The following is a 14400-nucleotide window of genomic DNA, read 5'->3' on the forward strand; positions in this document are numbered from 1 at the left end:
ATATATATATATATATATATATATATATATATATATATATATATATTTGCTGTTATTTGAATTTTTTTTTCTTTTCTATTTTCCAGTTCTCAAAAGTCTAAGTCCCCGTATTTATTCTGTATTTTGGCATGAAGCCCTCCATGGTGTTGTATGGGTATGAAGCGGTGAAGGAAGCTCTTGTTGATCTAGGAGAGGAATTTTCTGGGAGAGGCAGTTTTCCAGTAGTTGAAAAAGTTGACAAAGGCCTTGGTAAGTGAGAGTATAAATGTGCGCATGCGTGAGTTCATGCAGATGAGACTTGAGCAGCAATGGGCCATCCAGTGTGTGAGTTCCTTGCCTGCCTCCGGACTAGTTTCTGTTTCCTGTTCTGGTAGGAATTATTTTTAGCAATGGGATGAAATGGAAGAATATCCGGCATTTCTCCATCATGACTCTGAGGAATTTTGGGATGGGCAAGAGGAATATTGAGGATTGTGTTCAAGAGAAGGCTCGGTGTCTTGTGGAGGAACTGAGGAATGGCAAAGATAGGTGTTGCTTAGAGTCACTGACTAGCTTGCTCCTTTCTGTAATGATCTCCATGGCAACACTTCTGGGATAGTCTACGTTGAGGGTGATGCTTGGCAATGCTAGGCATGAAAAATGGTTTGGTACAGAGAGCCAAGGAAGCCTTTGTAGCTCTGCGTCTTTCATGTTTGCATCTGGGGTGGGGATAAAACCTCATTAAAATCTAGTTTGTGCCAAACGATACTTTCCAACAATGCCACACAGACAGAAGGATTGAATTTCATGTATCGAATTTGGCAGTGTTTCCTCCCTGATATAATTGTGGGCTAACTATGGTAGAACGTTTCACTAGGAAGTATTTGTGCGATGACATTATGGGAGTGATCTGTTACTCCATGGGACATGAAGCTATGCATACTTTCACTTAGTAGCTCTGGTTGTAGAGCCTCCCTGACCGTCATCTTTGGGGTTCTTTAAAGGCCCGTGTCTGCAGGGTTCACAGCAATGGTATTCATACATACTTTCTAGTCCCTAGGCATTGTTAATGCTCCTGAATGCTTGTCATTTGCTGCTCAGGTTTTTGACTATTTAAAGATGTCAGCTGGAGTTATTTCATGTTACCCATAGTGTAATTTGTTGTTTTCATACTTTAAGCGATGTCTACATCACAAAAGAGAAGTTTTAAATTGATTTGTTGGACCAAATGTTAAATATTATTTTTTAAATTGTTATTATTTTATTATATTATTTTTTTATTTTTTAAATATTATTAATGCTTAACCTCAACTTCCCTTTTTGTAAGTTGGCTCTATTTCAGTTCTTCTTATGTTATCCTTTATCTATATTATTGTATTAATTGTATATTTTATTTTATGGGCCTCTGACATCTTGGGCTGCCCCTCCCAAGGCTAGCGAATATAGCTAACAATAGCAAATACTTTCCCCAAAGCATGCTTTTTGGCATACAATCCAGTCTACCTACGGCCCTCAACAACTTCCTATAGTAAATTCCCAGACACCAAGTTCTTATTCTTGCTCTACATCCTTTTAGGGTCAGGGTGTGGGACTGTTAAGAACCCCTCACAATCGTGATCCAGAGGTTTCTGCATCTTTTGCAACCCTAAATGTTCCTCTCTTCCTTTCCTGTCTCATTAATCCATTTGCCTACAAACTCCAACCAAGGCCCGGTCTCTGCTTTCCCTAGGCCATCTGCTTCCTACCCCATGGAAACTGGCTTCATCCTTTCGAGGAGAGTCTGTTGAAGGGCATCTTGATCTGCAAAACTCACGATATCCGAATGAAACAAAATTCTAGCTGGATTTTGAAACAATAGGATTTTGAATTAGAATATTCGTGGTAACTTTTTACATACTCTCCACTCTTGGCTCCACCCATCCGAGATGTAATTGTCACAGTAAATGTGATTTTCAGCTCGGATTCCAAATGACCTTAATATTTTTTTTTTATTAGATATTTTCTTTATTTACATTTCAAATGCTATCCCGAAAGTTCCCTATACCCTCCCCCGCCCCTGCTCCCCTACCCACCCACTCCTACTTCTTGGCCCTGGTATCCCCCTGTACTGGGTCATATAAAGTTTGCAAGACCAAGGGGCCTCTCTTCCCAGTGATGGCTGATTAGGTCATCTTCTGCTACATATACTTTCACTTTGAACTCCCCTTTTTCCAAATTTGAAATTAAGAATTCCAATGATTGTTTATCCTCTCCTATGCCAAAATTAAAAATAATCCTGACACTCAGTGTCATGGTGTGTTATAACAGAAAAGGGGCCTGGCTTAGGTATGGTTGACTACCAAATAGGCTTCTTCTGTTGAATTCCCCATCACTGGTGCACAAATACCTTTTAAAACAAACAATAAGCCGGGCCTGGTGGCGCAGGCCTTTAATCCCAGCACTCGGGAGGCAGAGGCAGGCGGATTTCTGAGTTCGAGGCCAGCCTGGTCTACCAAGTGAGTTCCAGGACAGCCAGAGCTATACAGAGAAACCCTGTCTCGAAAAACCAAAAACCAAAACAAAACAAAACAAAACAAAAACAAACAAACAAACAATAATTGTGCATGTTTACAGCACACTCATATATTTGCAGTGATGGCATAGTAACTAGCATTTTGTCTCCTTAGATCTCTATCAGTTCTTCTTGGGAGAATTAGAATTACCGTCTTCTAGTTCTTTATAAAACATGTAAGGAATTCATGCAAAGAGCATTTCCTGTGCTGCGCTATGGAGAACCAGAGTTTGCTCTTCCTATGTAACTGAATTTGTTTGTTATTCTCCAGCCTCTCTATTCTTCCACAAAGCATCCCTTTTAACCTTTCATGAACACCAATCCATTTTGCATTTTGTAAGATAATCTTGTTTTTGATTTTTTTTGTCTTCACTATGAACGAGAACATGGAACATTGGTTTTCTGTGTGTGGCTTGTTTCACTTTACATAATATGTCCCAAATATGACTATTTAGTATAAAGGACAGGATTTCATTCTTTTTAAAGACAATAATATTTGAGTGTGGGTATAGACCTCAGTTACTGCACCTGTGGACATTTTTTCACTATGTGAGTAGTATTCATATTTTGACTTATTATCCTTTATTATATCTGATGTACATTTGTAGACTTTTCATATTAACATGTATTCATGTTTCATTAGAACAATTTTGCTGAAAATTGCTCACAAAACAATTCTCTTTGATTTAATTTGCTTTTCTGTAAATGTAAATGTAATGTAATGTAATGGCTAACTTGATGCTCAATTTAGTAACTTTATAGAGGTTGGAGAGAGTGTGCATGAGTTTATCACATTGGCTGCTCTTGCAGAAGACCTACCTGGGTTTGGATCCTAGAATACACACCTGAAGGTTTACAACCATCTATAACTCCATCTCTAGGGTATCTGATTTCTCATGCTTACCTCTGGTGAAACCAGGCATGCACACAATGCCCATACATGCGTGCAGGCAAAACACTTATAAACATAAAATGAATAAGTCACAACCAAAAAAAATTGTAGTAGTCTGTTGATGGTTTGTCATGCAATAGCACAGATATCCACTAGAGGGTGGGCTTTGACAAGCAAATGTGAGCTCCGATTGGTGATCATAAACATTTTCTGAACAGGAAATTTCTCTCAGTTTTGTTTTTGAACTCTGAAATAAGAAGTAAAGGATATTACTTATGAATTGAACCTTATGTTTGGCCTGTACGTGAATTAAATTAGAAATGACATTTTTAAAAATGTAACTTATTTAGGCAAATGATGCTATCTTCTAATAATTGTGTTCAGTTTTACTTTTTAAAAATGGCACTGGAAATTTAATGTAGGGTCTTGAATCTGCTAAGAAAGAAATCAACTAGTGAGTTACATCAAAATATTTGATTCCACATTTTGTTTTGAGATGGAGTCTCTATAACGTGTCCAGGATTGTCTTAAACTCACCATAGCCCGGACGGGATGAGAACTTCAGACCCTCTTACGTCAGCTTCCTAAGACCCTCTTATGTCAGCTTCCTAAGTAGCTAGGATTCCCTGCCTGCACCATCTGCCATGATGTGTTCACTTTCATTAATTAAAAAATAATGTTACTATTCTTAAAGATTTATTTCTTTATGTAATTTATTTCTTTATGTGTTTTGTCTGCATGCATGTCTGCACACTAGAATAAGGAATTGGGCCTGATGGAACTACAGTTATGAATGGTTGGAAAGTGCTGTGTGGGTGCTGGGAATTGAACTCATGTCTTCTGCAAGAGCAGCCAGTGTTTTCAACTTGTGAGCCATCTCTCCAGCCCCCTATAAATAATTTTTTTTTGTCTTTTCTTTTACACTTGTCTCACATAATACCTGAATCTCCTATAATCTTTCTCTTTTTGGTCTTCTTTTCTGCCTGTTCTATTTGTAATTCTTTCAACTATTCATCTGTGTTAAAGTCTGTCTTGCCAAAAGCAATCTACAGATTCAATGCAATCCCTATCAAAATTCCAACTCAATTCTTCAACGAGTTAGAAAGGGCAATTCGCAAACTCATCTGGAATAACAAAAAACCTAGGATAGCAAAAACTCTTCTCAACGATAAAAGAATCTCTGGGGGAATCACTATGCCTGACCTAAGACTGTACTACAGAGCAATTGTGATTAAAAACTGCATGGTACTGGTATAGCGACAGACAGGTAGACAAATGGAATAGAATTGAAGACCCAGAAATGAACCCACACACCTATGGTCACTTGATCTTTGACAAGGGAGCTAAAACCATCCAGTGGAAAAAAGACAGCATTTTCAACAAATGGTGCTGGCACAACTGGCAGTTATCATGTAGAAGAATGACAATTGATCCATTCTTATCTCCTTGTACTAAGGTCAAGTCTAAGTGGATCAATTAACTCCGCATAAAACCAGAGACACTGAAACTTATAGAGGAGAAAGTGGGGGAAAAGCCTCGAAGATATGGGCACAGGGGAAAAATTCCTGAAGAGAATTGTAAAGGCTTGTGCTGTAAGATAGAAAATTGACAAATGGGACCTCATAAAATTGCAAAGCTTCTGTAAGGCAAAAGACACTGTCAATAAGACAAAAAGGCCACCAACAGATTGGGAAAGGATCTTTACCAATCCTAAATCAGATAGGGGACTAATATCCATTATATATAAAGAACTCAAGAAGATGGACTCCAGAAAACCAAATAACCCCATTAAAAATGGGGTACAGAGCTAAACAAAGAATTCTCAACTGAGGAATATCGAATGGCTGAGAAACACCTGAAAAAATGTTCAATATCCTTAATGATGAGGGAAATGCAAATCAAAACAACCCTGAGATTCCACCTCACACCAGACAGAATGGCTAAGATCAAAAATTCAGGTGGCAGCAGATGCTGGCGAGGTTGTGGAGAAAGAGGAACACTCCTCCATTGCTGGTGGGACTGCAAGCTTGTACAACCACTCTGGAAATCAGTCTGGCGGTTCCTCAGAAAACTGGACATAGTACTACTGGAGGACCCAGCAATACCTCTTCTGGGCATATACCCAGAAGATCTTCCAACTGGTAATAAGGACACATGCTCCACTATGTTCATAGCAGCTTTATTTATAATAGCCAGAAGCTGGAAAGAACCCAGATGTCCCTCAACAGAGGAATGGATACAGAAACTGTGGTACATTTACACAATGGAGTACTACTCAGCTATTAAAAACAATGAATTTATGAAATTCCTCAGTAAATGGATGGATCTGGAGGGTATCATCCTGAGTGAGGTAACCCAATCACAACAGAAGTCACTAGATATGCACTCACTGATAAGGGGATATTAGCCATGAAACCTAGAATACCCAAGATACAATCTGTAAAACACATGAAACTCAAGAAGGAAGACCAAAATGTGGACACTTTGCCCCTTCTTTAATTGGGAACAAAACTCCCATGGAAGGGGTTACAGAGACAAAGTTTGGAGTTGAGACGAAAGGATGGACCATCTAAAAACTGCCCCACCCAGGGGTCCATCCCATAATCAGCCACCAAACGCAGACACTATTGCATACACCGGCAAGATTTTGCTGAAAGGACCCTGATACAGCTGTCTTTTGTGAGGCTATGCCAGTGCCTGGCAAACACAGAAGTGGATGCTCACAGTCAGCTATTGGATGGAACATAGGGCCCCCAATAGAGGAGCTAGAGAAAGTACCCAAGGGTCCTGCAACAACATGAACTAACCAGCACCCCCAGAGCTCAGGTATCTAGCTTCATATGTAGCAGAAGATGATCTAGTCAACCATCATTGGGAAGAGAGGCCCCTTGGTCTTGCATTCAGTGCCCTTAACCTCTGAGCCATCTTTCTAGGCTTCTCTAGGAATTTATTAATTCATAAAATACACCCATATGTTATTAAAGAGTCTCTTACATACATGCATTAACAGTTATTTTTATTTAACTATTTCCCATTATCCAGGTGCCCCCTGTGATCCCACTTACATCCTGGGCTGTGCTCCCTGCAATGTGATCTGCTCCATTATTTTCCAGAAACGCTTTGATTATAAAGATCAGACTTTCCTTAACTTGATGGATAAATTTAATGAAAAATTCAGGCTCTTGAGCACACCACGGATACAGGTGAGGGCAAGGCCTTCCTTTGAAAGGAGCCATCTGGGCTTTTTTCTCCAGGAAGGCCACAGCACTATTTGGACTAATTTCTTTTTAGACATTTCAGAGATAAAAAGTGCAACTTTCTTTTTTCTTCCTCCTTCCCTCCCCTTCTCCCTAATCCCCTCACTCCTTCCTTCATTTTTCTGCATATCTATTAGCTCTCTCTTTGTGTCTGTGTCTCTGTCTGTCTGTCTCTGTCTGTCTGTCTGTCTGTCTCTCAGTCTCTCTTTCTGTCTCTGTCTCTGTCTCTGTCTATCTGTGTGTGTGTGTGTGGGGGGGGGGGATCTAGGCGCCTGCAGAAGCCAAAGCTGGATATGAGATTCCTGATGTAGATTCTGAGAACCAAACTCCAGTTCTTCAAGATGAGCTTGTTCTCTTAACTGCTGAGCTGTGTCCCCAGCTGTTGATGCTGTTTAAAAATTTTTCCTTTGTAGTTTTTGTGTTCTGTAGGCAGAAAGTGTTAGTAAGTTCCTAAACTACATATTGTGTCACGTTTGTTTTCTGAAATCTTTTTCTTTAGTTGCTGACAGATTCTTCCTTCCAATGAATAGATGAGAGTCATAGATGACAAAGTGGAAAACAGAGGTAGAGAAGGAAGAAGGTGATTATGTAGGGATACAAACAGAAGAAAGAAAAGAAAGCAAAGATGAAGAGTAGGCCTGAAGAGTAGAAGAGACAGGGAGGGGAAGTTCCCACCAGACTGGCTGTATGCCCAGACCCAGTCCCAGAGTTAAGGAATCAGCAGAAGTAAATGCTTAGAACTTTCCCCCAGGTCTTTTCATAGTTTTTACCTGTCATGGGTGTGCCCTGACTCAGTATCCATGGATGTTTTTGGGTATTCTGATTTTTTCCAGATAGTCTCTCCCCCAGCTCTTCTTCCTATTCTTACTGTTATGCCAGGAGCTTTAATTGTTTTCTTTTGTCCCAAGTAACCCTATGTTGCCTAGAGGAATCTTAAGATTTTTTGATAGTCTTTATAGCGTTTCCACTCTGATGCATTCTGAGTTAGATGAAACAAAGACAAATGCTTTGCCTAGTACTTCAACTTCCTTCCCTAACCCCTTACAACATGGAGACAATCACACCCTACCCTCTCCAGAATCAAGGGCCACACATTGGGAACAGGGCTCTTGTTATGGATTCCACCAAGACAGGGCAGATGTAACACAAAGGCAAGCAATGCTACAATGCTTTCCTATCCCACACATTAAAAAACCCTCAATTTTCCATTGGTTTTTGGAAACTTCTATTTTCCATACTTCTAACAAAGTTGGTTCAGATAGTTTTTGACTTTAGGTGTGTGTGTATGTGAGTGTTGGGGTGGGGGGAATCTGTGTGGGAGGATGAGTCCTGGCAGCCCACCATGAGAGTGTTTCCACATCACTGTCATTTTGGCATATTATTAATGTCATAAGACAGCAGAGGACTTGATTGTTCAGAAGAGAAGACAAATGCCTGGACACAGGCCTGGAAGTCAAGCCATGAAACCTCAAACATCTAAGGACTGCCTTGGTTCTCACAAAGGCATGCCCAGCTTTTTGATAGCTGTCTAGGGGCTTGTTGAAATCCTTCTATCACAAACAGGCTTGTCTGCCAAAAAAAAAGTTAAAGTCATTTTCATCTCATTACTTTGCATGATTCTTTTTTAAAGATTTATTTTATTTAGTGCATATGAGTGTTCTATTTGTACCTACACCTGCATGCCAGAGGAAGGCATCAGGTCATATTATAGATGGTTAAGGGGCACCGTGTGGTTGCTAGGAATGGAACTCAGGATCAGTGCTTTTTAACCACTGAGCCATCTCGCTCACCCCAGCAGTGACTTTGTAATTGAGGGTATCAAAGACAGAGAATATTTGGGAGCACAGATGCTGCCAGGAATTTCTGAGAACTGGGGCTTCCAAATCAAAGACTCAGGCTAGCTGAAGCTAATGCTCTGGCTGAGAAAGTAGTCTAGGTCAGGTTATTAAGATAAAATAATAAAACATAACTCTGGGTTGTATAAAACATAACTCTGTGTTGGGCTGTCATGTTCACTAACATCATCATCTACCAAGCTGGCATCCTATTTTGTAGAGGATAGTTACATGATTTTATAGGAGTCATTTGACTACTGTTGTATATAAGTATTTGTCCATAAAATGTAGAATTGAGTATCATGATATCCTTGAGCCCTTCCCAGCTATAAAGCATGATTGATTTTTATCCCCGAGGCCAACTGTTAGTGGTAGAAGTAACAGGGAGTGACTGCTCTGTCTCTGGTTGAGTGAACTTCCTTAACCTCATAGTTTATCTCATGCAGAAGAGTCATGGCCTTCCTGTAGCTTAAGAACCTGGAAAAACCCCCCATTAAAAAATGGGGTACAGAGCTAAATAAAGAATTCTCAACTGAGGAATATCGAATGGCTGAGAAACACCTGAAAAAATGTTCAATATCCTTAATGATGAGGGAAATACAAATCAAAACAACCCTGAGATTCCATCTCACACCAGTCAGAATGGCTAAGATTAAAAATTCAGGTGACAGCAGATGCTGGCGAGGTTGTGGAGAAAGAGGAACACTCCTCCATTGCTGGTGGGATTGCAAGCTTGTACAACCACTCTGGAAATCAGTCTGGCGGTTCCTCAGAAAACTGGACATAGTACTACTGGAGGACCCAGCAATACCTCTTCTGGGCATATACCCAGAAGATCTTCCAACTGGTAATAAGGACACATGCTCCACTATGTTCATAGCAGCTTTATTTATAATAGCCAGAAGCTGGAAAGAACCCAGATGTCCCTCAATAGAGGAATGGATACAGAAACTGTGGTACATTTACATAATGGAGTACTACTCAGCCATTAAAAACAATGAATTTATGAAATTCTTGGGCAAATGGATGTATCTGGAGGATATAATCCTTAGTGAGGTAACCCAAACACAAAAGAAGTCACTAGATATGTACTCACTGATAAGCAGATATTAGCCCAGAAACTTAGAATATCCAAGATACATTATGCAAAACACAAGAAAACCAAGAAGGATGACCATCGTGTGGATACTTCATTCCTCCTTAGAATAAGGAACAAAATACCCATGAAAGGATATAGGTACAGAGACAAAATTTAGAGCTAAGTTGAAAGGATGGACTATCCAGAGACCACCCCATCCGGGAATCCATCCCATCATCAGCCACCAAACCTAGATACTAATGCACATGCCAGTAAGATTCTGCTGAAGGGACCCTGATATTGCGGCCTCTTGTGAGGCTATGCCAGTGCCTGGCAAACACTGAAATGGATGCTCACAGCCAGCTATTGGATGGAACACAGGGTCCCCAATGGAGGAGCTAGAGAAAGTACCCAAGGAGGTGAAGGGGGCTGCAACCCTGTAGGTGGAACAACAATATGAACTAACCAGTACCCCCTGAGCTCGAGTCTCTAGCTGCATATGTAGCAGAAGAGAGGCCCCTTGGTCTTGCAAACTTTATATGACCCAGCACAAGGGAATGCCTGGGCCAAGTAGTGGGAGTGGGTGGGTAGGGGAGCAGGGGGGGGGGGGGGTATAGGGAACTTTTGGGATAGCATTTGAAATGTAAATAAAGAAAATAAATAAATAAAAAAAAGAATGTGATCACCACATGTTTGAGACCAACTTGGGCTACAGAGTGAAAATCTGTTTCAAATAGACAAAATAAAGAGATCTAAAAAATAGAAAAAAAAAACAATACTGAGAAGGAGTAGCAGTTAGACTCTTGCAATGTTAAAAGTTAATTTAGCTCTAGAGCAGTTCAAGAAAACAAAAAGATTAGAGGTAAAAATGAGAGAGTGGATGAAAGATGCTTTAGTAATGTAAACGTTATTGGCTTGATTGTTGGCGATGCTTGTCATCCCTGGTCATGTGATCAGTTCAGTGCTGTCTCTGTCAGCATTTCCCTTTATACACATCATATACATTGAAATATTTCTCCTCAAGTTCACCGTAGTTTTTAAAAAGTGTATCCTTGCCGGGCAGTGGTGGCACACGCCTTTAATCCCAGCACTTGGGAGGCAGAGACAGGCAGATTTCTGAGTTCGAGGCCAGCCTGGTCTACAGAGTGAGTTCTAGGACAGCCAGGGCTATACAGAGAAACCCTGTCTCGAAAAATCAAAAAAAAAAAAAGTGTATCCTTTTCTCATACATTATATCCTGACCACAGCTACCCCTTCTTCCAGTCCTTCTAGTCATCCCCTCCCTTCTCTCACAGTCCTCTTCCTTTGTTTCTCTTCAGAAAAGAGCAGGTCTTCCAGGGATATCAATGAAACAAGACATAACCATATAACATAATAACATCAGGCACAAACCTAGTAGCATAGCATGCTGGACATGGCAACCTAACAGGAGGAAAAGGGTCCCAAGAGCAGGCAATAGAGTCAGAGATACCCCCACTCACACTGTTAGGAGTTTCACAAAGACCCCAAACTATACAACCATAACATATATGCAGAGGATTTAGCTCAGACTCACACAGGCTCTGTGATTGTTGCTCCAGTCTCTGTGGGCCCCTTTGAGCCCTGCTTAGATGATTCTGTGGGTCTTGTTCTTCTGGTATCCTCAACCCCCAAGCTTCTACAGTCTTTCTCTGCTCTTCTGCTGGGTTCTCCTTCCTCTGCCTAATATTTGGCTGTGTCACCCTAGTTTTTTATTAGATATTTTCTTTATTTGCATTTCAAATTTCATCCACTTTCCTCATTTCCCCTCCCCAACCCCCCTATCACATCCCCCTTCCCCCTACTCACTAAGCCACCCTAGTTTTTAATCAGCGTCATGGTACTCACAGCTTGAGTTTAATTAATGGTCTTTAATTTTCAAGGTCTGAAATACTTTCCCTGCCATTATTGATTATTTCCCTGGAAATCATAACCAAGTATTTAAGAACTTCTCCTATATAAAAAACTATGTTTTGGAGAAAGTAAAGGAACACCAAGAGTCCTTAGACATGGAAAATCCTTGGGACTTCATTGATTGTTTCTTGATCAAAATGGAACAGGTAAAGTATGATCTCTTGGGTTGCATTATCTGATTGATCATTTTTATCATTAGGAATGCATAGCTGTTCAGGCCAGAAACACTTGGTAAACACTTTAAGTATCTGTTATGTGCATAGGACTGGACTAACAACCATGGAGGGTTTAAAATTACATTGTTAATAACTGAAACATATGGACACAGCTTTTAGGTACTAACAGGCTGTCTGAGTAAAGAGAGAATATGCACCACGTGAAATAGAACAACTAACAAGTCAGGCATTAAAAACACCCAGCATTGAAATAAAAGGGGACATAGTTATATCAGAGTATGTGGGAGAAGAAGAAACCTGCTGTGCAAGTCTCCTGGGTGACCTGAGATTTGATAACAGATTTTCAAGAATTTTCATTGAGGAATAGGGGAGAGGATTTCACCTGGGCACTTTGAAGTGATGTGGTAAAGAGGGGGGCAGAGATCCATAGTCGAGTATAGCTGGAAGTGATTGTCCACAGATGAGGATGTGGACATGTTTTTCAAGCACTAAACAAACATATGTATTGGCATGAGAGTCTTTATCTATGAGCCTGAACAGGAGTCTAATGCAGATAATACTCAAGGTAAATTTCCTGTCAACTCTTTAGAATGATCTATGTGGTTAAGCATTGATACTGAAGAGGAGTATTAACTTGGGATTTATTATCTGTGTGCATTTTAGGCTGATACATGTCTAGATTGTAGCTATGTTGATTCAGAAGTAAATTCAAGGTGTTCTTTTTTTATATTCTCAGAGTCCATAAGCTTTGTTTTAGTTAATGGGATAGATTCTGGAAATGGTAGGAGCTATGTTGGAAAGTTCAATAGTAAGAAGTATTCTGTGCCTTGGTAAGTTTAACCAAGAGGAAAGGATCAATATGGTCAATTAGGACAGTGGTAGGGAAGGTTCAGGAACCATTGCAGAATTGGAGTGGAAAGATTCTAAGAGCCAGAGATCAGAGAGGACTGGACCAAAGCAGTTGATTCCAGAAGGACTGGCACACTCATGTACTCATGGCAGCTGTGGCTACCTGCTCAAAATCTACACAAGATCAATCCAGTCCCTCATCTTGGCTGAGGACCTGTTGACAATTGATGGCTTCTAGGAAGATGAGGAGTTGTTTTTCTTTAAGGATGTGGTCTCGGGCAAGTCTGCCATACACACAGGTGTATGTCAGCAGCATAAATTGTACTTCATGTGTTATGAAAAAATAACTAAGTTGAGGGGAAATGGAGAGATGGGAATGGATCTGGGAGGAGACAGGAAGAGGAGAGTTAAGTAAGATCAAAGTACACTGAATAAAGTTCTCAAAGAATTGATAAAACATTACAAATATAAAAGAATGGTGAGAGTAGAAGTTTGGAAACTGGGTGAAAAGCATAATATAGATATAATAAAGACATGTGTAAGCACAAACATACAACACTCCCTGAACTGAGGTGAGGCAAAGAACGGAAGAAGCTAAAAAGAGCTGACTGTGGAGAAGAAAGCCAGCTTGTGAGCAGCCATTATTACTCATCACCATTTGTATCACTAGACAGAGGTGAAGCTCATTAGTCAAAGCGAGAACAAAGTGTTGACAAGGTGACTGTCAAAGCATTTTCAATGGTGTTCAGGTCATCATATGGAACAAAATGAAGAGGAGATAACAATGGGAAGAAACTGGTGGAGAAAACAAGTCAATTACTCTCATTCTATGCCTATCGTCTGATAGAGGAGAATTATTATTACTACTGAGATGGACTTCCATAATGCTGTGAAGACTGTTCACCTCACTGCACTAAGTGACCTCTAAGGTCTCTGTTACTTACCTTCAGCTTTTTGCCTCAGGGTTACATTTATAAACTGTTTTGGTCTTTAGACCCATGTATAGTATCAGAATCTAGCTGTTTATTGACTCTGGCTTAATACCATCTATGTATAATTTTGTGTGTCTATATTTTTATATGCACACGTATATACTTATGTACAGATGTGTGCATGTGTGTGGTTTAGAGGCCAACCTTAGGTGTTACTCCTCATCACTAGTCACTCTGAGAGTGACTCATCAGCCTAGAGAAATCAAGTCATGCTCCTGGTAGCCCTGTGGAAACATAGACCTCCTTTCTGCAACACACACACACACACACACACACACACACACACACACACACACACACACATCTTAAGGATGATTTATGAGATTTATGATCAGGCCAAGTACCTGGCTCTCTGCATGGACTCATGTAGACTAAGTCAGTTTGAGTCATGTAGAAATTCCTGCCAGTCACACAAAACTTGTAAAAATCAGAATACTTGCTAGAGTTTCTGAAGGTGCATGTGTGTGTCTCTCTCTATAAACCCTGTCATATTGTCGTGGACACGTCTCTCATGAACAGTATCACAGGAGCCTGGAAGGAGAAAGAAATATGGTATCTTCTTCCAATTTTTATTAGTTCTTTGAGAGTTTCATACATGATTTGACCAATCTTTCATTTTGTGTGTCTGTTTTTCTTCTTTCTTTAATTGATCTCTTACAATGAAGCTCTTTCCCAGGTTTTAAAGGGGGCCACTTTCCCTCAAAGACCCTGTCATGCTGCCTCCAAAATGAGACACTGTCCCTGCCAATGCTTTCCCACTTCAGGTTCTGATTGATCATAGCTCTATTCTCACAAGGTTCTCTCTCTTAGTAAAGCTCACATATGAAAGGTAATTTATCAGCTTTTAAAAAAAAAAAAA

The 14400-nt window shown here is 40.2% G+C and overlaps 1 protein-coding gene across 1 annotated transcript in view; it reads left to right on the top strand.

The window, feature by feature from the left end:
• The window catches only part of LOC110333390 (cytochrome P450 2C11-like), a 24562-nt gene that overhangs the window by 2266 nt on the left and 7896 nt on the right, over window positions 1-14400 (top strand). Inside the window, 4 exon segments of the mRNA XM_021215013.1 lie at window positions 103-249; window positions 375-530; window positions 6465-6625; window positions 11494-11689. Coding sequence (XP_021070672.1) covers window positions 103-249; window positions 375-530; window positions 6465-6625; window positions 11494-11689 — 660 coding nt within the window.

This window comes from Mus pahari, chromosome 1 (assembly GCF_900095145.1).
Source record: "Mus pahari chromosome 1, PAHARI_EIJ_v1.1, whole genome shotgun sequence".
Classification (NCBI taxonomy): domain Eukaryota; kingdom Metazoa; phylum Chordata; class Mammalia; order Rodentia; family Muridae; genus Mus; species Mus pahari.